Raw genomic sequence first — 24,550 nt, 5'->3', positions numbered from 1 at the left:
CCAGGGATGTCCAAGTATAGCCACCTTGGGCGAGAAATTTCTCAGTTCTAATAGTCTTTAACTATGGAGTTTTTATCCGAAATTCACTCTCGCTCTTCAGTTTACCTATACCAGAAATTCAACTCTCTGCTGGCAGAGTCCTTCAACTAACAAAAGTTTTTAAACTCTTTGCCAAAACTCAGAATTTTGATTAAATTTCGCTGAAAGAGGTGTTTCCTTCAGTGCAGCTTGTTTTAAACTCCCAACTAAATTGCTTAAATCAAGAATGGCCCCAAGAAACCTATTCTACCCCACAATTAACTTGACTTTTTTTGGGCTATTTTTCACTTCCCAGGCAACCTGGTCACATGATCATTTACTGGAACCCAGCTGTGTTTTTTTTCCCCAAAACCACAAAATCAAATCCTAGTTCTTAAAGGGACCATAAAATGTCAGGTGTTTTTCTCCAAAAACACATGGGCCAACTCAGTAGTAAGTCAACAGTCCATCTTTCAACGTGCCCAACCTCCATTCCACTGGAGTGCAAACGAGGATAATTCAAACCCTTTTTAAGAGACTTATTTCCTAATTTGACTCGCCTTTGCTTTGATTTTAACATGAAAAACCTTGGCAACATTTTGGAAAATAAAAACTGACATGGTGAAAAAATATCAGCTGTCGCTTTGCTGCAGTGTTGGTATAGACTTCGATCTTCTCCTTAGTTTCAGGTAAAACGGAAGAGTTCATGAAGCAAGCTTAATACGATATACAGCAAGGTACAATTTTATAAAATGTACATTAGCGTTATACATTGGCAACAAATAGAAAGCAGCCTGTGCTTCAGTCATCACCCAGCCTAGATTGCTCCACCTTATTGTATTTCGTAAAACAATTTTCACACCGAATTAGAGTATAATCATTTCCATCATACACCATTTAAATACAATTGTGTTACTTTAGCAAAAAATTAAAATAGATTTTGACCAAAGATCAGGAACATGGAGTGCGGAAATCTAAATTATGATAGATTCATTGATTCAATTTGCTCCAGAGTATGTAATTTTAATGACAAATTATTCGGATTTATATATTTCTTGACATAGTCCAATATCTGCTGAGGTATGGAGGGATTGGGATTGTAAACTGTAGCACCTAGAGCCTGACCCGATTCATGAATTTCAATTCTCAGCCACTTAGAGCTTTGGCCAGGCTCTTAAACTGCTTCAGCTGTTAACGGCTCTGCAAGGTCGTCAGATTTCACTGGTCACATTACCCCAAAGGGCCGTCATATTTGCTGTTCCAAATGAATAGCACAGAACAGAAGATGTGTGACATTGTACACAGGATCTCTGAAAGTACTGCAGAGATGTTTGAAACCTCTAGCTTTATAACCAGGTACTGAAAAGTGTGCAGTTAAGTTTTAAACTGGGGGACGGGTGAAATATTATCCTTTGCATATTGATATGAAGACCTGACTGAATGTCTGAAAACCATTGGGCACAGGGTTATTTATATCTGAATGGGGAATGTTGCAAGTTCTCAAGCACAATGCTGAAACTGGGTGACAATGACATCTTAGTAAAATAATATTTCTTGAACTGACAGCAAAATAAAAGCATTGAAGCCAATGAAAAGGGCACAGTGGTAAGAGATAATTTAAGATAGTCATAAAACCCCTTTTCCCCGAGAGAGAGAAGGGGCAAGGAAGAGGCAGTTGAATACAAGGGGGAGAATTTTAAAATGAAGACACTGATGAGTCAATGGAAACCAGCGAGCACAGGGCTGCCGGATGAAATTTAGTTACGTTTGGTGCAATTTAGGATACCAACAAGAGCATTGGACCAGCTAGCATTTACACAAAGGCATTAGGAGGTTCAGGGGATACTACAGTTTCACAAAAGAAAAGGCCACAAAAGTTATCTTTGGTAGACAGTTCTCCATATCACAGAATAGAATCACAGAATCTCTACAGTGCTGTAGGAGGCCATTTGGCCCATTGAGTCTGCACCCATTCTCCGACAGAGCATTCCACCCAGGCCCCATTCCCGTAACCTCACGTATTTACCCTGCTACCTTCTCCCCCAACCCACATATCTCTGGACACTAAGGGGGAAACTTAGCATGGTCAATCCATCCAACCTGTATATCTTTGGAGTGTGGGAGGAAACGGAGCACCTGGAGGAAACCCACGCAGACACGGGGGAGAATATGCAAACTCCACACAGGAAGTGACCCAAGGTTGGAATTGAACTCAGGTCCCTGGTGCGGTGAGGCAGCAATGCTAACCACTGTGACACCGTGCTGCCCTGATATGCATATATCAATATGCTAAGGATAACATTTAATCTGCTTCCAGTTTAAAACTTAACGGCATGCTTTCCAGTACCTGGTTATGAAACTATAGCTTTCAAACCTCTCTGCAGCAGTACTTTGAGGTCTTGTGTACAATGTCAAACATCTCTTCTGTGCTATTTGTTTGGAGCAGCAGATATGTCGGCCCTTTGGGGCAACGTGGCCAGTGAAATCTGACAACCTCACAAGAGTCAAGGTCAGGAAAGGTTCTATATAAATGAAAATTTTTAAAAACAGGTTAAGTTAGAACCAGCTGATTCTGTTAAATTGGATAAATAATTCCAACACCCAGCGGGATTATTTCAGTGGAATAATTTCATAAAGCTGTGTTAGCAACCATAGTGCACATACATTGGGAATTTCATCAAGATTTTTGATTAGTCACAAATGTGCCTTAACACAGGGAGCTTGGTGCCAGAGAGCCTCATGACGCCTTACATATTGAAAGCAGGATGTGACTTGCATCTACAGCTTTTTGACCTGCAGTGTGCAATTGTGTGCGCTGAGGTTATTAAAGTGAGTAAGGGACTGTTGCGGATGTTATTTGCACCCAGCTCCATTAAAAAAAGCAGAGTTCCAACAGGGTAACCATGAATAAAGTAACATTGCCAAATGTGTTTCAATCCTCAACAGGAGTTTAGGGTGGTGCGCGTTTTGTTTTGCAGAGTAACGATGAGTTGCATCCACCCACATTCCTCAAACAAAATCCTCTGGATGCTGGAAATCTGAGATAAAAACCGAGGAATATGGAACTACTCAGCAGGTCATGCAGCTTCGGTGGAGAGAGAAATTAAGTTTATTTCTTAGTGTCCAAGTAGGCTTATATTAGCATGGCAATGAAGTTACTGTGAAAATCCTCTAGTCGCCACATTCCGGCACCTGTTCGGGTACACCGAGGGAAAATTTAGCATGGCCAATGCACCCAACCAGCACGTCTTTTGGACTGTGGTAGGAAACCGGAGCACCCGGAGGAAACCCACGCAGACACGGGGAGAACATGCAGACTCCACACAGACAGTGAGTCAAGCCAGGAATCGAACCTGGATCCCTGGTGCTGTGAGGCAGCAGTGTTAACCACTGTGCCACCGTGCTGCCCCCCATATAGGGTCAACATTTCAGTCCTATATAGAAAATGGCAATCACAATACTGTTATGGAATTTCACTTTGTATATTTCAAATTGCACTTCAATACAATCAAAACACAGTAAAATTAAATTCATGACAAACTTGAAGTCTTTACCCAATACAATTTAGAGGCTCTTCTGATTCCAGTTACTTACCGGTCCTCTTTTTCCGTAGAGTAGCTTGTAAAGTAAAAACAAATGCAAACAGCTTTTTAAATGATTTGAATTCTGCATAGAGGTTTAAGATCCTGACACTGAATTTTCTTTTTGCTGTTTAATATCAGCTTTATGTGAACACAGACTCTGTCCAGAAACTTGCTCAGAGCTTCTCCCATGCCGCTGCACTGACTTCCCCAGATGTTTGGTGGCAACCTCAACAATGGGCACAACTGTGGTGTTGGAAACAATTCCTGAAAGCTGCGGCAGACGACAGGGAGCTTCTCCAAGCAAATGCCTGGCCTTGACAACCTAGATCCTGTAAAAAAAAAACTATCCTTTTCCACACTGTACCCTTCACAGTTTACAACACCTTCAGGTTTTGTGTCATCTGCTATCTTTGAACTTATCCCCTATACGGCAAGATCTAGATAATTAAATGCGCATCGGGAAAAGCAAAGGCCCCAATACCAACCCCCCGGGGAACCTTACTACAAACCTTCCTCCAGCCTGAAAAACATCCATGGACCATTACTCTCTGCTGCATATTATTCCGTTAATTTCATATCCATGTTGCTGCTGTCCCTTTAAAAGTTTATTTATTAGCCACTAGTAGGCTTACATTAACACTGCAATGAAGTTACTGTGAAAATCCCCTAGTCACCACACCTCGGCACTGTTCGGGTACACTGAGGGAGAATTTAGCATGGTCAATGCACTTTTGGACAGTGGGAGGAAAGCAGAGCACCTGGAGGAAACCCATGCAAACATGGGGAGAATGTGCAGACACCGCACAGACAGTGACCCAAGCCAGGAATTGAAGCCGGTGAAACCATGGGTGCGAAACTGATTTCAATATTAATTACATCATTTAAATATCATTAGTGAGTCCTAGATGCCATCTTCGTGGCTCACTGGAACTTACCTGCTCACCGGTCGAGGTCCTCACCAGGGAGAATCACAGCTGGTCTCCACTGACGGAGACCAGACGTGATGACCTCACCGGCTGAACTGGATGCCATTGCAACCCCCGGGCGGTCAGGGTCAGGACTGGGCAGTGCCCCTTCCACTCTAGTCAGGCTGAGTGAGTGGGTATATGCATGGCAGATGTGAAGTTATTCACTTTGGTAGCAAAAACAGGAAGGCAGATTATCCGAATGGCTATAGATTGTGATAGGCGAATGTGCAATGAAACTTGGGTGTCCTCGTAAACCAGCCGCTGACGATAAGCATGCAGGCACAGCAGGTGGTCAAGGCAGCAAACAGTATGTTGGCCTTCATAGTGAGAGGATTCGAGTACAGGAGCAGGGATGTATTAATGCAATTATACAGGGCCTTGGTGAGGCCACACCTGGAGTACTGTGTGCTGCTTTGGTTTCCATATCTGAGGAATTATGTTCTTGCTCTTGGGGGAATGCAGTGAAGGTTTACCAAACTAATTCCCGAGATGGCAGGACTGACGTACGAGGAAAGGTCGAGTCAGTTAGGATTATATTTGCTGGGGTTCAGAAGAATTGGGGAGGGGCGGGATGGGGATCTCATAGACACCTATTAAACTCTAACAGGACGAGATAGGGTAGATGCAAGAAAGGTGTTCCAGAAAGTGGGGGTGTCCAGAACCAGGGGACGTAGGATACGGAGTAAACCTTTTAGGACTGAGAGGAGGAGAAATTTCTTCACCCAGAGAGTGGTTAGCCTGTGGAATGTGGCCAAAACATTGTATGTTTTCAAGAAGGAGTTCGATATAGCTCTTGGGACAAAGGGATCAAAGGATATGGGAGGAAGTTGGGATCAGGCTCCGAGTTGGATGATCAGCCATGATCATAATGAATGGTGGAGCAGACTCAGAGGGCCGAATGGCCTCCTCCTGCTCTTAATTTCTATGTTTCCAAGGTAAAATCATTTGAATAACAAAGGATTCTAAACTCAGAAGGACAAAAGCATCATGGGACCACATTAACATGCGGCACGGTGGCAGAGTGGTTAACACTGTTGCCTCTCAGCGCCAGGGACCTGGGTTCAATTCCGGCCTCAGGTCACTGTCTATGTGATGTTTGCACATTCTCCCCGTGTCTGCGTGGGTTTCCTCCCACAGTCAAAAGATGTGTGGGTTAGGTTGATTGGCCATGCTCAATTGCCCGAGTGTCAGGGGGACTAGCAGGGTAAATACATGGGGTTATGGGGATAAGGCCTGGGTGGGATTGTTGTCGATGTAGGCTCGGTGGTCTGAATGGCCTCCTGCACTGTAGGGATTCTAACATCACTTGCAAAAATAGTGTGGCATTGTGGTTGTTGGATGCTCAGACCAAAAGTCTGGACGAATCACCCCAAGTTCAGATCCCATCATGGCAGCTAGGGAATTTAAATTTATCGAAATAAATCTGGAATAAAAAGCTAGATAAATAATGAAACTGGCAATAAATGCTGACCTTGCCAGTGAATTTAAAAAAAGACTCAACTATTAAAGCCAAGTCTCTGGTACATGGGTAAATTTGACAACACAGCGACTTTTGTCAAATGGCTTATTTCACAGAATCATAGAATCCCTATCGTGCAGAGGGAGGCCATTCGATCTATTGAGCCTGCACGGACCATAATCCCATCCAGCCCTATTCCCGTAAACCCGCATATTTATTCTGCTCATCCCCTAACACAAGGTCAATTTAGCATGGCCAATCATCTAACACACACATCTTTGGACTGTGGGAGGGAACCGGATCACCCGGAGCAAACCCACGCAGACACGGGGAGAATGTGCAAACTCCACACAGACAGTGACCCGAGGCTAGAATTGAACCCAAGTCCCTGGCACTGTGAGGCAGCAGTGCTAACCACTGTGCCGCCCATAACTAAAGCGATTTGATTAACAGACTATACTGGAGACAAATGACAAGCATGAAGTCCACTGAAGGACTGTACTGATTAAAGCCGGCAAGAGTTGGATAATCATAGGCAAACACAGTGGGTATTTCATTACTTTGCATTTTAGATCCAACATATTAACTAAGTCTGCATTGACATGTTGTATCTGTAGTGTGAGCGTTAATTGCTGCCAGGGCTGAACTAATTTAATATCCTTTAGTACATAGATTGGCATTAACAGGCGTGCAACTCAATGACAAAAGCAATACAACTAAGCAATTTGCATAATGTTTCTCTTCCAGCTAAAACTGACGCTATGTGAATCTATAATGGGCATTGTTAAGGCAGTGGAGAAAGTTGGCATGCATCCAATAGATAGAAAAGGAGACATTTGAAAAGAGAGTGGCTCAGCTGGTTCAATCTGTGTGGAAGCCTTGGTAAGTGGTACCTTATTGGAGGAGGCGGCGTTCGAGTTACAGAAGATGGCAAGATCATCCAAGGCCATAGCAGAAAACTGCCAGGATCCGTTAAGTGTTCACGGTGTTTCTATCTGGCAGGGGAGAGTCCAAGATCAGGCAGGGAACAAGGCTAGCCCATTGCAATGGGGGGTGTGCTGACCCCTGCGATCGTGGTTTGCCCAGGCTAGGGTAAAGTGTAACTAATAAGATTAAACCTGATGCAACTTTTCAAAGCCATTTTGATCTTTTGGCTAAGGTGAAGTGTTAGGTCAAGCCCGAGATGGAGTGCAATGCCTCATCCTGCCAGCTTGGATTTTGTAAGATTGAGCCCAAGATGGGTTTGTCAGCTTGGATCTGGTTTGTCCCTCATGTGGGCACCATGATTGGACTTGCTTTGAATTGGCTTTTTTTGATTGAAGTACCGCAAGGTACCAGAAAAAAGTGTTTCGACTGCTAGTGTGCAAGGCAACTCAGCCTCATCAAGCAACAGTGTACACGGAAGCTACAATTCACCAAGAAATTAGATAAATTATGCCATGACCTGGAACTGGAGCCAATACCACAGAGCAGCATTAGAACCACACTGCCATGACTGACCAAAGCAGTAAAAGTAATTGGAAAGGCTTTACTCCTTCAAGGGAGTTTGAGTGGGGCAGACATCCTCTCTTACAGAAGAGAAGTACTTTCAGGAATTTGGCACCAGAGCGCTTTCCTGGGTTAGTTTCCATTCCCTGCACGGGTGGGAGAGGAATTTTCAAGTGATTTTGACCTTCAAATTGGCCCGAGGTTCAAGCCTGGTTTTTCACCTCTTCAGAAAGAATGCATATGGTTTCTGGTGGAAAGGGGAATGTTCCCTGCCAAGTGAAGCAGTTGAGGCTACCTCAGTGAATGTTTTAAAGGCAAGGATAGATACATTTTTGAACAGTAAAGGAATTAAGGGTTATGGTGAGCGGGTGGGTAAGTGGAGCTGAGTACTCAAAAAGATCAGCCATGATCTTATTGAATGGTGGAGCAGGCTCGAGGGGCCAGTTGGCCTACTCCTGCTCCTAGTTCTTATGTTCTTATATTCAATACACAAAGTGTACAGCCTTAGTGTGGGATAGGCTGGATAGATCAGTGTTCCTGTGTCATTGGTCACATGTTCATCTGACCCGTGAGAGCAAATAGAACAACAAAGAAAAGTATAGCACAGGAACTGGCCCGGTGGCCCTCCAAGCACGTGCTGATCATGATGTCCCAACTAAACTAAAAAAACCTTCTGCCCTTACTCGGTGCATATCCTTCTATTCCCTCCCTATTCATGTACCCATTTCCTCCCTATTCATGTACCCATCCGGCCTCTTAAATGTTGCTAATGTGCCTGCTTCCACCACATCCTCTGGCAGCGCGTTTCAGACACCCATCACTCTCTGCGTGAAAAATCCCCCTGCACATCTCCCTTAAACTTTCTTCCTCTCACCATGAACCTGTGGCCCCGTTGTAATTGACACTTCCACCCTGGGAAAAACCCTCCGACTATCCACCTTGTCTATGCCTCAATTTTGCAGACCTCCATCAGGTCTCCCCTCAGCCTCCACCTTTCCAGTGAATGGCGGGAGACTTGATAAGGACCATGCAGGTTGTAGTTTACAAATCTGATTGAACATACTAGGGAACACAATTGAAATCAACACCAGTTGCAGCAACAGGAAAGACTTGGCAAGATGTCCCATTCTTAGGTTACAGGGTGCTATTGCCCCTAATCACTTGCAGTTCATGACTAATCTTGGAAACAGTTAGGATGCAGATAACATGCATCAAGAGTAGCTTGATAAAGCAAATAGAGAGAGTAAATGCCATTCCAAGTACTGCAGGGATATGAGAAACGAAACATCTCGCAGTAACAAGCCCACTGGTACATACCTGCTCTTGTCCCATGAGTAGTTTGTGTGTCCAGGTGTAGGCTGAGGAACACAGCCCAGTCAAGGAAGCTGTCAGTGTCTGACTCGTGACACTGCTGTGCCGAATGTAATTGGGACAAGTTCTGACTTTCCAAACGTAATACGGAGGTCTCTGTATCTAACCCTGTGCCAGTGTCCTGGCACGTTTGATGGGGACAGTGTAGAGGGAGCTTTACTCTGTATCTAACCCCGTGCTGTGCCAGTCCTGGGAGTATTTGATGGGGACAGTGAAGATTGAGCTTTCCTCTGTATCTGACACTGTGCTCTACCTGTCCTGGGAGTGTTTAAATGGGGACAGTGCAGAGAGAGCTTTACTCTATCTGAAAGAAAGTCAATATCTTTGCCCAAAGGTCGGGGAGTCTAAAACTAGAGGGCATAGGTTTAAGTTGAGAGGGAGAGATACAAAAGTGTTGAGAGGAGCAATTTGTTCACACAGAGGGTGGTGAGTGTCTGGAACGAGCTGCCAGAGGTAGTAGTAGAGGCGGGTACAATTTTGTCTTTTAAAATGCATTTCGACAGTTACATGGGTAAGATGGGTATAGAGGGATATGGGCCAAACGCGGGCAATTGGGACCAGCTTAGGAGTTTTCAAAAAGATAAGGGTGGTATGGACAAGTTGGGCCGAAGGGCCTGTTTCCATGCTGTAAATCTCTAGTCTATTATAATCGCTCATTGTGTAACGCGGCTGCACATTTCTACAGTGGGTAACCTACTTTCAGTACATGCAAACAAAAATTGATGCTATTGAAATCAGTGTCACTCAAAAAACAAAATAACTCACGGCATTTTTGTGACCGATTTGTAATTTCTTCCTGAACTTAAGCTACATGGCTTTCTCTATCTAATGCATCACCTCTTACACAAGTTTCAGCACAGAATGCTATAGGTTTGTGTCTGGCGATCATACAATGCAATGTAAACCAGTAATCAAATGACAATTCCTTGTAAAGAATAAAATTATTAGCACAGCACATGGTTATTCATGTAGGGCATGGTGAAAATATAAAAATCATTCAGGGTTACTCTACAGAACACTGCAGCGTCAGGAGAGACAGCCTGTGTTTACTGTAGATGCTTCTGTATAAATTTAACTGCCAAATAAGATGGCACCAAAAATCATGTTTGGCATACAACTTGACCCCCTCCCTTTTCTGCTAAGGAATTCTATATCCACATACAAATCAGAAATGCCGGCCGACACAGCGGCTTGCACTGCTGCCTCACAGCGCCAGAGGCCCGGGTTCGATTCCCAGCTTTGGTCACTCCGGAGTACCCAGAGGAAACCCACGCAGACATGGGGAGAACGTGCAGACTCCACACAGACAGTGATCCAAGCCAGGAATCAAACCTGGGGTTCCTGGCGTTGTGAGGCAGACACCCTTTTGTCTCTGGGGTAGTTAGTGTCCAACGGGGCACCCCCCCCCCCCATTACCCCACCGAGGGGGCTTCAATGGCCTCTGTTCCCTCTAGTGGGGCTGGACGCCTGTGTGGAGAGTTGCAAATGCCACTGGAGGGAGCCACTTCCACGTTCGGAGATGCCTGGAGGCCATGACACCCAGTGGGAATCCCGTGAAATGGCCGCCGCTGGTGTCACCCAGTCCGCTACGTCTATACGTACGTAAGTTGGCCAAATCAAACCCAGGGTCCAGCAAAGATTGCAGAGCAGCAGCTAGCTGGTGTAGCCACTTTATGGAGCAGAGATGTCTAGTGCTGTGGCAGATGATCAGGATTGTTCAAAGACTACCAAAAGATCTCTATGCCAAAATGACTAGTTTCTAGCGATTCATCAACTGACAACTGTCAAAAGCACAAATGCCCATTAGGTCAACTTTAACAAAATGGATGAAATGTCTGTGCGTTTTGAAATGCAGTAAGAAGTTTAACAACACCAGGTTAAAGTCCAACAGGTTTATTTGGTAGCAAAAGCCACACAAGCTTTCGGAGCTCCAAGCCCCTTCTTCAGGCGAGTGGGAATAATGGTCTGTGTCTTTATATGCCCTGTTTGTAACCATTATTCATGTAAATTGAGTCTGTGTCTTTATATGCCCTGTTTGTGAACAGAATTCCCACTCACCTGAAGAAGGGGCTTGGAGCTCCGAAAGCTTGTGTGGCTTTTGCTACCAAATAAACCTGTTGGACTTTAACCCGGTGTTGTTAAACTTCTTACTGTGTTTACCCCAGTCCAACGCCGGCATCTCCACGTTTTGAAATGCCCAACAACTGAATCGGGGAATGGAAACAGTTCCAGTGAAACCACAGGATAGAAGAGCAGATTCACAGTGGTAGCCACGTGTGGCTGACAGGATGAAGTTAAAGCCTCTGTTAACTAGCAGATGGAAAACCGTGCTGAAAATCAAATTCCCGGCAGGGGATTCTGTGCACACATGACAACAACTGGATAGATGAGGGTGAAATGAAGCGGTGGATCGATAATGTGGAATAGGTGAGCTGGTGACCTACATCAATAGCGTAGCCTGTTATAAAATCATAGAATCCCTACAGTGCAGAAGGAGGCTATTCGGCCCATCGAGTCTGCACTAACAACAATCCTATCCAGGCCCTATCCCTGTAACCCCATATATTTACCCTGCTAATCCCCCGGACAATTCATCATGGCCAATCTACCTAACTCGCACATCTTTGGACTGTGGGAGGAAACCAGAGCACCCGGAGGAAACCCAAGCAGACACGAGGAGAACGTGCAAACTCCACACAGTGACCCAAGCTGGGAATCAAACCCGAGACCCTGGCGCCGAGAGGCAGCAGTGCTAACCACTGTGCTGCCCTGTGGGACATGTTCAGATCCTGTACAACTAATGAGATCAAGAGATGTCTGCAAAGAAATTATATCCAAATTTCAGATATGGCAGGAAGTTGAACATCCATAGGTCAACCTGTGAATGTTCACTTCAATAAGCCAAGGATCTTGATGGTGCCAAAGGGAATCGGTGGATGGCTGATAGCAAAATAAAACCTTCAGAAAGAGGGGAAATTTGCATGCTGCCCACTCGATATCTTGTGTGGTCGTGTCATTAAATCATGGGATGTTATTAATTCACAAACTGTCATTAGATTGGTCAGAAAATGTAGACTATCCATAGAAAGATAGAAAATAGGAGCACGAGTAGGCCATTCTGCCCTTCGAGCCTGCTCTGCCATCCAGTATCATGGCTGATTGTTGATCATCTAACTCAATAGCCTGATACTGCCCCCTCCCCCAATATCCCTTGATCTCTTTCGCCCCAATTCAGTGGTTGGAAAAGATGATGCTTTGAAGTGGACATAGAATCTCAACAATGCAAGAGGTCATTCGGCCCATCGAATCTGCACTGACCACAATCCCACCCGGGCCTTATTCCTGTAACCCCACATGTTTACCCTGCTAGTCCTCCTGACACTAGGGTCAATTTAGCACGGCCAATCCACCCAACCTGCACATCTTGGGACTGTGGGAGGAAAGCGGAGCACCCGGAGGAAACCCACGTGGACACGGGAGAATGTACAAACTCCGCACAGAAAATGACCCGAGGCCGGAATTCAACTTGGGTCCCTGGCGTTGTGAAGCAGCTGTGCAAACCACTGTGCTGCCCAATTGTCGGATGATTCTGAAATTTAAAGTGCCAAATTTGATCTGTGGTGAGATTCTTGCAATAATGCCATAGCCAAAGTGACTCAACAAATTTGACAAACTCAGCGTTGGATACCAAAGACAATGATTTTGATGGTTTTTAAAAAAAACATTTCAACATGCGGTGAAAGGTATGCTTATTGAAGTATTTCATTCAATAAAAAGTGTCACATTTATTTAATTTGAATTACAAGATGTTTCCTTCCCCCCCCCTATATTTAAAAGGAGTGACTGTCTATAGCAACACCACTGGTTCACATTTTAATCCCGCAGTGTATCAGTCAACCCCTGTTTTATTTTTATTATTGTTTTAATTTAATTATTGATTTTATTTTTTTTTATTAGGGCGGCACGGTGACACACAGTGGTTAGCACTGCTACTTCACAGCTGTCACTGGGGTGACTGTCTGTGTGGAGTTTGCACGTTCTCCCAGTGTCTGCGTGGGTTTCCTCCAGGTGCTCCGGTTTCCTCCCACAGTCCAAAGATGTGCGGGTTAGGGGAATTGGCCATGCTAAATTCCCCCTTAGTGTCAGGGGGACTAGTTAGGGTAAATGTATGGTGTTATGGGGATAGGGCCTGGGTGGGATTGTGGTTGGTGCAGACTTGATGGACTGAATGGCCTTCTTCTGCACTGTAGGATTCTATGATTCTAGAGAAGGATTTTGAGAGGCTACAAAAGCCACTTCTTATGCCATGATCTTGGGTAAAAACTACTGCTGAAGGACCACTTCTGCAGCTGCTCTCAAAGACTGAAGTAGACAAGCCACTGTGAGGAGGTACACTTCTGATTACTACCAATGTTTGATCGTGGAAGCACATACTTAACCAAGCACCGACAATAACATATTTGTTTAAAAGCAAAATACTGCAGATGCTGGAAACCTGAAATAAAAGCAGAAAATGCTGGAAAAACCCAGAGGTCTGGCAGCGTCTGTGGGGACAGGAACAGAGTCAACATTTCGTGTCCAAATGACTCTCACACAGAGCTCAAGAGGGAGATGTGTGATGGACTATAGACTGCACGAGGGGGTGGAACAGTCAATGGACATTTCTATGGTGTACCCCTTGCCCGCTACAATTCCCGAGATGTGTGGAAAGGGAAAACTCACCCCAGGACCTCATCCTTGCATCAAATATGACAATGGGTTTGCAATCAATCTTGCAATCAGTGCAGCTCCAACAACAATCAGGAAGCTCGACACCATCCAGGACTAAGCAGCCTGCTTGATTGTTACACCTTCCACAAACATTTAATTCCTTGACCACCGACGAAAATTGGCAGCAGTGTGGACCAATTACAAGATGCATTGCAGAAGTTCACAAAGATCCTTAGGCAGCACCTTCCAAACCCATGATCGCTACTGTTTAGAAGGACAAGAGCAGCTGATACATGGGGCACCACCACTTGGAGTTTCCCCTCCAAGCCACTCACCATCCTGACTTGGAAATTTATCGCTGTTCCTTAACTGTCACTGGGTTAAAATCCTGGAAATCCCACCCTAACTGCACAATGGATGTTCCGACACCACAGAGCGTTTCAAGAGGGCAGCTCACCACCACCTTCTGAAGGGCAATCAGGAACAGACAACAAATACTGGCCTAGTCAGCGACAAACACATCCCGCAAATTAACAAAAAAACAGTTGCTATGGAGAGAGATAGAGCTGGTGACGAGGGATTGGAGTTTGTGTTAGGACAAGACGACAGTGAGTGGGATTTTCCAGCCCTTCCCACTGGTGGGATCATCCGCTCCCACCGAAGGTGACCCCTTGGCAGTGGGTTCCCCGGCGGTGGGATGGTGAGCCGTGCAAAATGCCGTAGACATTGGAAGGACCAGAAGATCCCGTCCTGGAGGAAAAGAAGAGCTGGAAAATCCAGCTCAATGGCTTTGGTCTTCCCAATGTTTGAGTGAAGGAAGTTTCTGCTCATCACCTGCCAGACTCCAGATGAGCAGTCGGGCAGTTTGGAAAAAGAAAGTGCCAAGAAATATTTTTGATGCCAACATTACAAAAGTAGTTTTTAAAAGATTGTCCAATTGTGCTTATTTAATGACTGATTTTACATTTGAGCAGAATAATGACGGGAAAGAAAACTTCTCAATTTATTTAGATCATTGATTTTTGCCCCACAGTGCGTCAAGGTCCTTGATGACAGGTGGAATTTGGTCATGGCTTTTATCCAGCAGAGGCCCCAGAGCCAATAACAGCATATTTTCTTGGTGTTCTGAATTTTACAGCACAGATATAGGCCATCAGGTCAATCGTGTCTATACTAGCTCTCTGAAACAACTATCCAATATGTCCTCGACCCTGCCCTTTCCCCACACCTGCCGAAATTCTTCTTTCCCTAACATGCATCATTAAGATCTATTATTGATTCTGTTCCCACCATTGGACAGGATTTTACGGTCTCGCTCGGGTGAGACCGGAAATTCCCGCCCGGGGTCAATGGAGATTTCTGTTGTCGGACCCTCGCCCGTGCCAATTCCATGGCGGGCAAGATGGTAGAGTTCCGACCATTATTTCTGTCCGAACAACACGCTTTAAAAGAAGCACTCAAAGCTCTCCATTTGTTCTGTTGGCTCATTAAGTTCTATAAACATATGTCTCCAAGTTACTGATTCACTAGCCAGTGTGAATAGAATTTCCCCATTTATCTCACCCAAATGTCTGAAATTATCAGAATTCTTTTAAGCTTCTTTGATCTATTCTCACTATTCTCCTTTCATGTTTTTATACATCTCCTATCTAAATCCTTATATTAGGGGCGACACAATGGCACAGCGGTTAGCACTGCTGCCTTATATCCCAGCTTGGATCACTGTCGAGTTTGCATGTTCTCCCAGTGTCTGCATGGGTTTTCCTCCGGGTGCTCCCGGTTTCCTCCCACAGTCTAAAAAATGCACTGGTTAGGTGCATTAGCCATGCTAAATTCTCCCTTAGTGTACCCGAACAGGCGCCGGAGTGTGGTGACTAGGGGATTTTCATCGTAACTTCATTGCAGTGTTAATATAAGCCGACTTGTGGCAGTAAGCAGTAAAATTAAAACACTATTCCTGGCACCAACCTAATAAATCTCTTTTGCACCTCCTGACTTTGATATCCTTTCTAACTAAAGGCACCCCAAACTGGCCAATATAATCTGACCAATAATAATTAACATACTTTTAACACATCTTTGTTGTTGCGCTCTTGAGGCAAGACTTAGAAAATCTAAGATCTCACTTTAAAACAAAATGGCTTTCATCATCCATTTGAGTGATCTCTGGACACAGGTCGCCAGCTCCACTGCAGTAGCAGATAGCTTTGTGGCCAAATGGGCCACTCAAGATGGCAAAGCACACTGGGATAATTGGCCAAGTCCAGAAACAGACAGACTGCAGCTCAGACGACCGAATACTCAGGAGCTAGGCCAACTCAAAGATGATGGACACTTTCTGGTCAAACAGAATTGTTTACCACACACAAGGGAGCCTAAAGCCCTTATTTGGGAGGGAGGTATGTGACCTACGTGCCTCCAGCACCTACAGGCATGGCCGTTGGGTACACACCCTGACTGGACTCTATCAATCAGGGTGATCAAGCCCTGATCGATTGATTAGCGATAATCAAGAGACTGCCCAAAGGGGCACGAAACCAATGAGGGATAAAAGGTGCTGCACAACAGAAGCATCTCTCTCTCACCAACGATGACCACCACCAGCCACTATCACCACACCAACGACTATGGAGACCAACTCACAGTTAAAGGCCAATATCTGCCTGGGTACTTTCCAGTCTCACAATAGTTAAGTCAAGGTCTAGTATTGAACTTTAGCATTCTGTAAATAATTTGTATTGAATGTGTGGGTGATTAATATCAAATGTTTGTGTGAATAAATATTACTGTACTAACAAGGCGGCGACTCGCAATTCTTAAGGGCGGCACAGTAGCACAGTGGTTAGCACTGCTGCTTCATAGCTCCAGGGTCCCGGGTTCGATTCCCGGCTCGGGTCACTGTCTGTGTGGAGTTTGCACATTCTCCTCGCGTTTGCGTGGGTTTCCTCCGGGTGCTCCTGTTTCCTCCCACAGTCCAAAGATGTGCGGGTTAGGCTGATTGGCCAGGTTAAAATTGCCCCTGAGATGCGTAGGTTAGAGGGATTAGCGGGTAAATATGTGGGGGGTAGGGCCTGGGTGGGATTGTGGTCGGTGCAGACTCGATGGGCCGAATGGCCTCCTTCTGCACTGTAGGGTTTCTATGATTTCTTTGTCCACTGTATAAGGGTTAAAAACGGACTGTGCAGCAGGCGCAACACCCCTATTGCCTCCTTTGCAAGAACCTTCTGCAATTTGCATGTCTGCTTCCTTCTCATTCGCTGCTGTGTTTAGTTTGTCGTCAGTGGCCGCCTCCATCAACTACTCTATACACACCTGTCTTGCCATCTGTCTCCCGACCTTCTAAAAATCCTTCAAGATGCTTGTCCTCGACAGCACTGTTGCCTCTTCCTCTCCCTCCCCCACCCATTGTGGATGCTATCTTGGAGGAGTTGTTGTCTGCTAAAGGCTCAATTGGCTTTGCAATAAAAATGGGAGCAGATGTTCTGAGCAAGAATCACAATGTTAGAGATTGCTATGCACTGTAGAGTTTTGTATAATGAAACAGCGAGTATGCAAAGCTCTAAATCTGATGCCCTCCTTCCCTGCACTCAATCAATAGTCATTACTGTTGGCACTGGGTTGCTTGCAATGTTTCAAGCCAATGTTCTCAATCTCCAAGTTCAACTGCGGATTGAGGTTAATCACTTTCCAAAATCCATTAGTAATTCTTTAGCAGCTGAATAATGGGAATGTTTATTTTGGCCTCCCACAGCCTATTAAATTCTCATTAGTTTCTTTTGCTTAGAAGCATGTTCAGCTTTAGGAACAACAGCCTGGAAAAGGGCACCAACGATAGTGAAACTGAGGCAACGCGTGACTGGCAGGAATTGGAGCCATGGGACAGCACCCAGCACAAGCAGTGCATGCCCTTAAACCCATGTCAATACATTCTCAAGTCTGTAATCTTTGAACTGCATATAAAGGCGCCATTAATTGTTTCAAAGTCATTGAGTGTCAATTAAGTGCCCTGGGTCTCGCTGACAGGAGTCACACAGCTTCTGCATTTGACCAATTACTACTTTGCGGTTCTCCTGCAAGTGTTGGCCATGAAGGTGCTGCGTGCTACATCGGAGTAAAACCTAGACACATCCTGCAGTGATGGCGGAAGTGTGACACACTCTCACTCCTGGGATGAGGGGCTTATTTTATGAAGAAAGCATGAACAGGTTGAGCCCACACCCACTGGAGTTTAGAAAAACAGATGATCTTAGAGTCATAGAACAATACAACACGAAAACAGGCCCTTTGGCCCAACTGGTCCATGCCGATCCGCTTATGGTGCCCTCCCAGCTAGCTCCAATTTCCCACGTTTGGCCCATATCCCTCTAATCCTTTCCCATCCATGTACTCATCAAAATGCTTTTTAAATGTTGCCTTTGTACCTGCCCCAGCCACCTTCTCTGGCAGCTCATTCCAGATATGCACCATTCTCTGCATGAAGAAGTTGCCCCTCCGGTCCCTTTTAAATCTTTCCCCCCTCACCTTAAACCTGTGCCCTCTAGTTTTCAATTCCCCTTCCCTGGGAAAAAAGACTATGGACGTTCATCCTATTTATGCCCCTCATGATTTTATACACCTCAATTAGGTCTTATTGAAACATACAAGATCCGGAGAGGATTTGATAGGATAGAAACCGGAAGAATATTTCCGCTTGTGGGAGGGACTAGAATTGGGGGATGCACGTAAGAATAATAAGTCTACCGTTTAAGACAGAGAAGAGGAGAATTTCTTTCTCAAAAGGGTGGTTATTCCCCAGAAAGCAGCGGAGATGCATCATTGACCATATTCAAAGCAGACAGACAGGTTTTGGATAGACAAAGGAGTCAAGAATTATGGAGAAGAGTAGCTGAGACCACAAACAGGTCAGCTATAGACTACAAAAGCAGGGAGGTCATGTTGGAGTTGTATAGAACTTTGGTGAGGCCACAGCTGGAGTACTGCGTGCAGTTCTGTTCACCACATTATAGGAAGGATGTGATTGCACTGGAGGAGGTGCGGAGAAGATTCACCAGGATGCTGCTTGGGATGGAACATTTAAATTATGAAGAGGGATTGGATAGATTCGGGTTGTTTTCATTGGAGAAGACTGAGGGGCGACCTGATCAAGGTGTACAAAATTATGAGGGGCATGGGGCAGAGTGGATAAGGAGCAGCTGTTCCCCTTAGTTGAAGGGTCAGTCACGAGGGGACATAGGTTCAAGATGAGGGGCAGGAGGTTTGTGGGAAGGGGTGGGGGGAGGGATGTGAGGAAAAACTTTTTTACCCAGAGGGTGGTGACAGTCTGGAATGTGCTGCTTGGGAAGGTGGTAGAGGCGGGCTGCCTCACGTACTTGAATGAGCACTTGGCACATCAGAACATTCAGGACTATGGGCCAAGTGTTGGTAAATGGGATTAGGTGGGAGGTCAGGTGTTTCTCGCATGCTGGTGCAAATTCAATGGGCTAAATGGTCTCTTCTGCACTGTATGATTCTATGATTTTATCAAACAGTAGAATAGACTCAAGGGCTGAATGCTCCTAAAATCCTATTTTCCTATTACCTCTATGTCTATTAGGTCATTGATGGTGGCTCTGTGCCAACTCCTGTTTTGAAGGCAGACTCCGAGGCCAATCCCTAGTCTATACAGTGACAAAAGTGACATGACACCAGCTGGATTCTCCCTTCTATCTCAGTGCAAAAATGACATTCAAAGTTCTGAACGACATTAGGGTCTCTTCTGGTGTACGAGACAGATTGCCTGTTTGGTACAATATGCTGCAAAGTGTCGAAAAGGATTGCACTACTTGCTTGGTTCTCCTCATCTTGGAGCAAATCCAACCATTCCACACAAAAGGAGGCCATTTGGTCAACCCACTGCTCCTGCTTTGTGACTGATTCAAGTCATGCCAGCATCCCGTTATTCCCCCACTCCCCAGTAATTTCCCCTTCAGGTCTTTATCACAGATTCCCTCCCGTGCAGAAGAGGCCATTCGGCCCACAGAGTTTGCACTGACTCTCTGACAGAGCATCTCACATGACCCTCTCCCCACCCCAACCCTACACATTTCCCATGGCTAATCCATCTAACCGACACATCTTGGGACACCAAGGAGCAATTTAGCACGGCCAACCCACCTAACCTGAACTAATGAATCTGCTTCCTTCACCCTCACAGGGAGAATACACAATCACAACTCACTATTAAAAAAAGCCTCCGATTCTTTCACTACCATCTTAAATCTGCATCCGCTGTTTACACTGACACTCCTGCGAATGGGAGTATTTACTATACCTATCCACCTATTTATGATATCAAATCCCTTCCTCATAACAGATCTAACAGAAGGAAGATGGGGCACTATTCAGATTTTTCTTCTTCACCCCATAACTGAGGCCTGGTATCATCTTAGTGAACACAGGAACAGTAAGAGGCCATTCAGCCCCTCCAGGCTCTTTCACCATTCAATGATATCATGACTGGTTCCCAAGCCAAACTTCCCTTTGGCTAACAAAATTTTATCACTCTCACATTTCCAATTAACAACCGAAATCTAGCAGTAGTTGCCACTTGCATAGGGTTCCAAAATTCAACCCTCTTGTAGAGTGTTTCCTAATTTCACTCTGGAAAGTCTGACAATTTTTAGGCTGTGCCCCTTGATCCCAGCAGGCCCCTCAATTAGAGGAAATAGTTTCGAACTCGGCTATCTTAACACCTTGAAAACCTTTGCCAAAACACCTCTTCACCGTCCTGGCAATACACCCTACTTTGTGGAATCTCTCCTCACAATTTTACCGGAATAGTCTAGAAGTTAAGCATTCCTCAACCAATGTATCCTTCCCGAAGCATAGTGTCCAGCACTGCTCACAATCCCTCTGCAAGTTCCCTTCTATGTCACATGCTATCCTGATGATGGGGTGGCACGGTGGCTTGCACTGCTCCCTCACAGCTCCAGGAACCGGGTTCAATTCTGACATCATGTCACTGCCTGTGTGGAGTTTGCACATTCTCCCCGTTCTGTGTGGGTTTCATCCGGGAGCTCCGGTTTCCTCCCACAGTCCAAAGATGTGCGGGTTAGGTTGATTGGCCATGTTAAATTGACCCTAGTGTCAGGGGGTTAACAGGGTAAATATGTGGGGTTATGGGAATAGGGCCTGCGTGGGATTGTGGTTTGTGCAGACTCAATGGGCCAAATGGCCTCCTTCTGCACTGTAGGGATTCTATGAACTATAACTGATGCTCCTTCACTGTCGCTGAGGCAAAGCTCCTACCAGCACTGTGGCTGTATATAAACCACATGAGTTGCAGTAGTTCAAGAAGGTAGCTCACTAGCGCCATCAGGGATGGGCAACGAATGTTGGCCTTGGTAGAAACACTTGTATCCCGTGAATCCATAAAATAAAGTATGGCTTATCTTTTGCAATTATTTTTGACCTTGATGGACCTCCCTTGAAATGATTTCCAGGATGTGCCCTATGCAAAGTTGCTGTGAAGTAATGCTGATGAACACGGAGGGCTGAATCATGTGATGCGCCAGATTCCCTGGCGAGGAATGAGGAAATTTAGTTTATGAAGATTGATTGGAGAAGTTAGGACTGTTTTCCTCAGAAAAAAGGCAGAGAGATTTGACAGAGCTGTACGAAAATCACAAATGGTGTGGACAGAGCAGATAGGGAGAAACCGAACCCACTTGTGAAAAGATCAAGAATGAGGGGGAGCTCGGATATTAAATAATCAAAAGCAGCGAAAGCGACATGAGAAAAAAAACTTGCCACACAGCGAGTGGTTAAAGTCTGGAATGCACTGCCTAAGAGTATGGTGGAGACCAGTTCAATTGAAGCTTTCAAAGTGGAAATAGACATACCTGAAAAGGAAGAATTTACAGGGCTGTTGGGAGGGGGTGGCTGGAGGGCGTGGTTTGTGGATGGCGCTAAATGATTTGCTCAGAGAGCCGGTGTAGACATGATGGACTGAATGGCCTCCTTCTGCACTGTACAATTGTGACTCTAATAGACTTGAGGCGGCACTTGGGCCCGCTGTCTTTCTAGATCAGAGTTGCCAACCAGTGCTTTCCATCCCTTTGGGTTCTGAAGCCCGCATGTGGGTTCAGGATTTGCCCTGTGGTCTCACCAGCTGTCAAGACTCAGTGAGGGTGATGGAAAGTTGGGGTACGAGAGGCCATGGCTGGTGAAAGGGGGCGGGCAACATGGGAAGAGGCGACAGCTCAGAGAAGGCCCCCTCCAATAGGCCCAGGAGTCTTGTGAAGGGAGGAAATTCCTACCTGTCCACCGCCAGCCTGGACAGGGAAATCTGTCAAGTTGAGCACTTGATACGGGCTTCTCCCACTCTAGATTAAATGGCAGCAGTGATGAGCCCACTGGCAGATGGGGTGGCCTGATGCCAACCCTGCCACAGGCATCACATTGGAGGCAGGGGTGGGAGGGTGAGCTGCTTGTTGGATTTAACAAGCATCTACCACCACAACCCCCATCATAACCCATTGGTGGGAAGCAGAAAATCCAGCCTTTGACAGTTTCACAGTTAGTACCACTAACAAATCTGGGCCAATAGTTTTAAAGTTTTAAGTTTATTTATTAGTGTCACAAGTAGGCTTACATTAACACTGCAATGAAGTTACTGTGAAAATCCCCTAGTCGCCACACTCCGGCGCTTCTTCGGATACACTAAGGGAGAATTTAGCATGGCCAATGCACCTAACCAGCACGTCTTTCGGACTGAGGGAGGAAACAGGAGCACCCGGAGGAAACCCACGCAGACACAGGGAGAACATGCAGACTCTGCACAGACAGTGACCCAAGCCAGGAACTGAACCCGGGTCCCTGGTGTTGTGAGGCAGCAGTGCTAACCATTGTGCCACCCCCAATATGACTATTGCTCAATATTGCCTCAATTCTGATAATTGCCACTGCATGACACCCAATCTCTTTTCTTTAGAATAATAACAAATTGCAGGAGAAAAGATTGCTGTATCCCTCTTGGTACTTAGGACAACCAATGACTTGTACACATCACTTCAGAGAAGAACGGGAGCAGCACTGCATGTAGCTAAGAATAAGCAAAATGATGTGCCCATCATGATAAATTTTGCAGAAAGGACATAAAAGAGCACTGACTGAGTGTGGACCCTTTTCTGAGTAGAATCGAAAGGTATATAGTAATTGACAAGAAAGGAACTGCATTCTTTGGAAGCACATCATTCCTTTGACTTACTCCGCTCACAATTGCGATGAAAATATTATATACACACACCAAATTATGTAGATATCAAGATGAAATACAACCCTTCTTGGAATCAGTCTATTTTGAGATCAGGTTAACACTTCAAATACAAATACAGGGTAATATACACCAAGTACTCAATCATACAGGTACATAACTCGGACTGGAGCCCAGACCTGTCATAATGCATTCCACTTTCTTTCGTCACATCTTATTTGTCACTGGGTGAATTTACATTGCAGAGAGTGAACCAAGAGATACTTGCTTTCCTATGTTTAGTGTGGGGTTAGAGGGCAAAGCCATATTTTGTGCCACGCGATGGTCTGACGTTTAGAGGACTGAACAAGACAGGAAAGAGGAGTTTGGCACCCGTACTGCTGAAGACTTAATTTACACCTTGGTGAGTGAAAAATGTTCAGGGGGCTAATTGGGACTGCTGGTGAGCGTCAGTGGGTTTTGGGGAGGGGGTGTGAATGGGGGTTCACTTTCCAATTCCCAGAGTCCTCAGGAGGCAGATTGTTATCCAAATGTTTACACTCAACTTCAGCATCTAACTGAAGCAGCTTCTGTCTGGCTGTGAATGTGTCAATGCCATCTGTACTCAATAACTTGTCCACATGGCCAAGGCTGTGAAATTGCCAGCGTTCTGACATGGTAGAAACCTGTCAGTTATGTAGCCGTGTATACCATTGGACTAATTAATGAAATTTCATCCAGTTTTTAATAAAGAAGACAGTACATAAGTCAGCTTACCTCTGTCCACTGGCGACAGCCGAAATAAAATGGGAAGAGAGTGGGGGAGAGAGAGAGAGAAAAGAAAGAGAGAGATAGTAAGCAGAGAATTCAATTGGCCTGACAGTCATATTTCAAGCTTGAACATATGTGATAACCAGTTCGGTCACTTAGCATCCAATTCAGAATTATAAACTGGACAAGGCAAACAAGAGTCAGGTAGCAGAGTAGATGAGTGTTTGCCACACAGCACAGGCCCCTCCACAACATCCAGGTAACAAGTAACTCACATACCAAAGCATGCAGTTTCAAAGCCATTTTCTTACCTAGATCTTCAAGTTCTGAGGTCATAGACTTTGAGCGTAGTGTTAACGCGGTGGTTGGCGCTCGTTTTGGAGGTGGTGGGGCTGGTTGGAAAATTAAAAAAATATATAAAATCAAGACCCAACCTTGGAATTCATTTCTGCTCAAAAGACACAAGTTGGCAAGCGGCTGGTCATTGGAGTGCCTCCTCTCCAGCCTTCCAGTCTCAACACCGAGCTCAACCCTTCTCAATAATAACCACAGCTCCCTACTTTGAGTAGCAGCTGTTGATAATGTTCTGCCTTTGCTGTCAAACCTCCTCTACACCCATCCTTCACATCTTCGCTTCTTCCAATACTATCCCCTTTCACCTGCCACCATCATCCTTCTAATCAATCTATCGTGCTTGCCTTCCACCCTATCACACACCTTCCTTTTTATTCTTTCTTTCTCCTCCCCGCCTTTGTGCTCACTTACAACAGGTTACATTGCCGACTTATTCTAGTTCTGCTGACGGGGACTCAATGTTCAATTGGTTTCTCTATCCACGGATGCTGCTTGACCTGCAAGGATTTGCAGCATTTTCTGCTTTCATTTTAGGGCAATGCTGCCTTTGTAAACAGGATAACATTTCTGTGGGGCAAGCCTCCCCAATCCAAGC

At 45.3% G+C, this 24,550-nt stretch overlaps 1 protein-coding gene across 1 annotated transcript in view; it reads right to left on the bottom strand.

The window, feature by feature from the left end:
- LOC144499283 (SH3 and multiple ankyrin repeat domains protein 2-like) overlaps window positions 1-24,550 on the bottom strand; it is a 427,127-nt gene that overhangs the window by 30,688 nt on the left and 371,889 nt on the right. Inside the window, exon 6 of the mRNA XM_078221398.1 lies at window positions 23,913-23,993. Within this exon, the coding sequence (XP_078077524.1) occupies window positions 23,913-23,993 (81 nt within the window). The remainder of the gene's footprint in view (window positions 1-23,912; window positions 23,994-24,550) is intronic.

The sequence above is a fragment of the Mustelus asterias genome, chromosome 9 (genome assembly GCF_964213995.1).
Source record: "Mustelus asterias chromosome 9, sMusAst1.hap1.1, whole genome shotgun sequence".
NCBI lineage: Eukaryota > Metazoa > Chordata > Chondrichthyes > Carcharhiniformes > Triakidae > Mustelus > Mustelus asterias.
The sequence above is the reverse complement of the archived record's forward strand: the minus strand, read 5'-3'. Positions and strand labels throughout refer to the sequence as shown.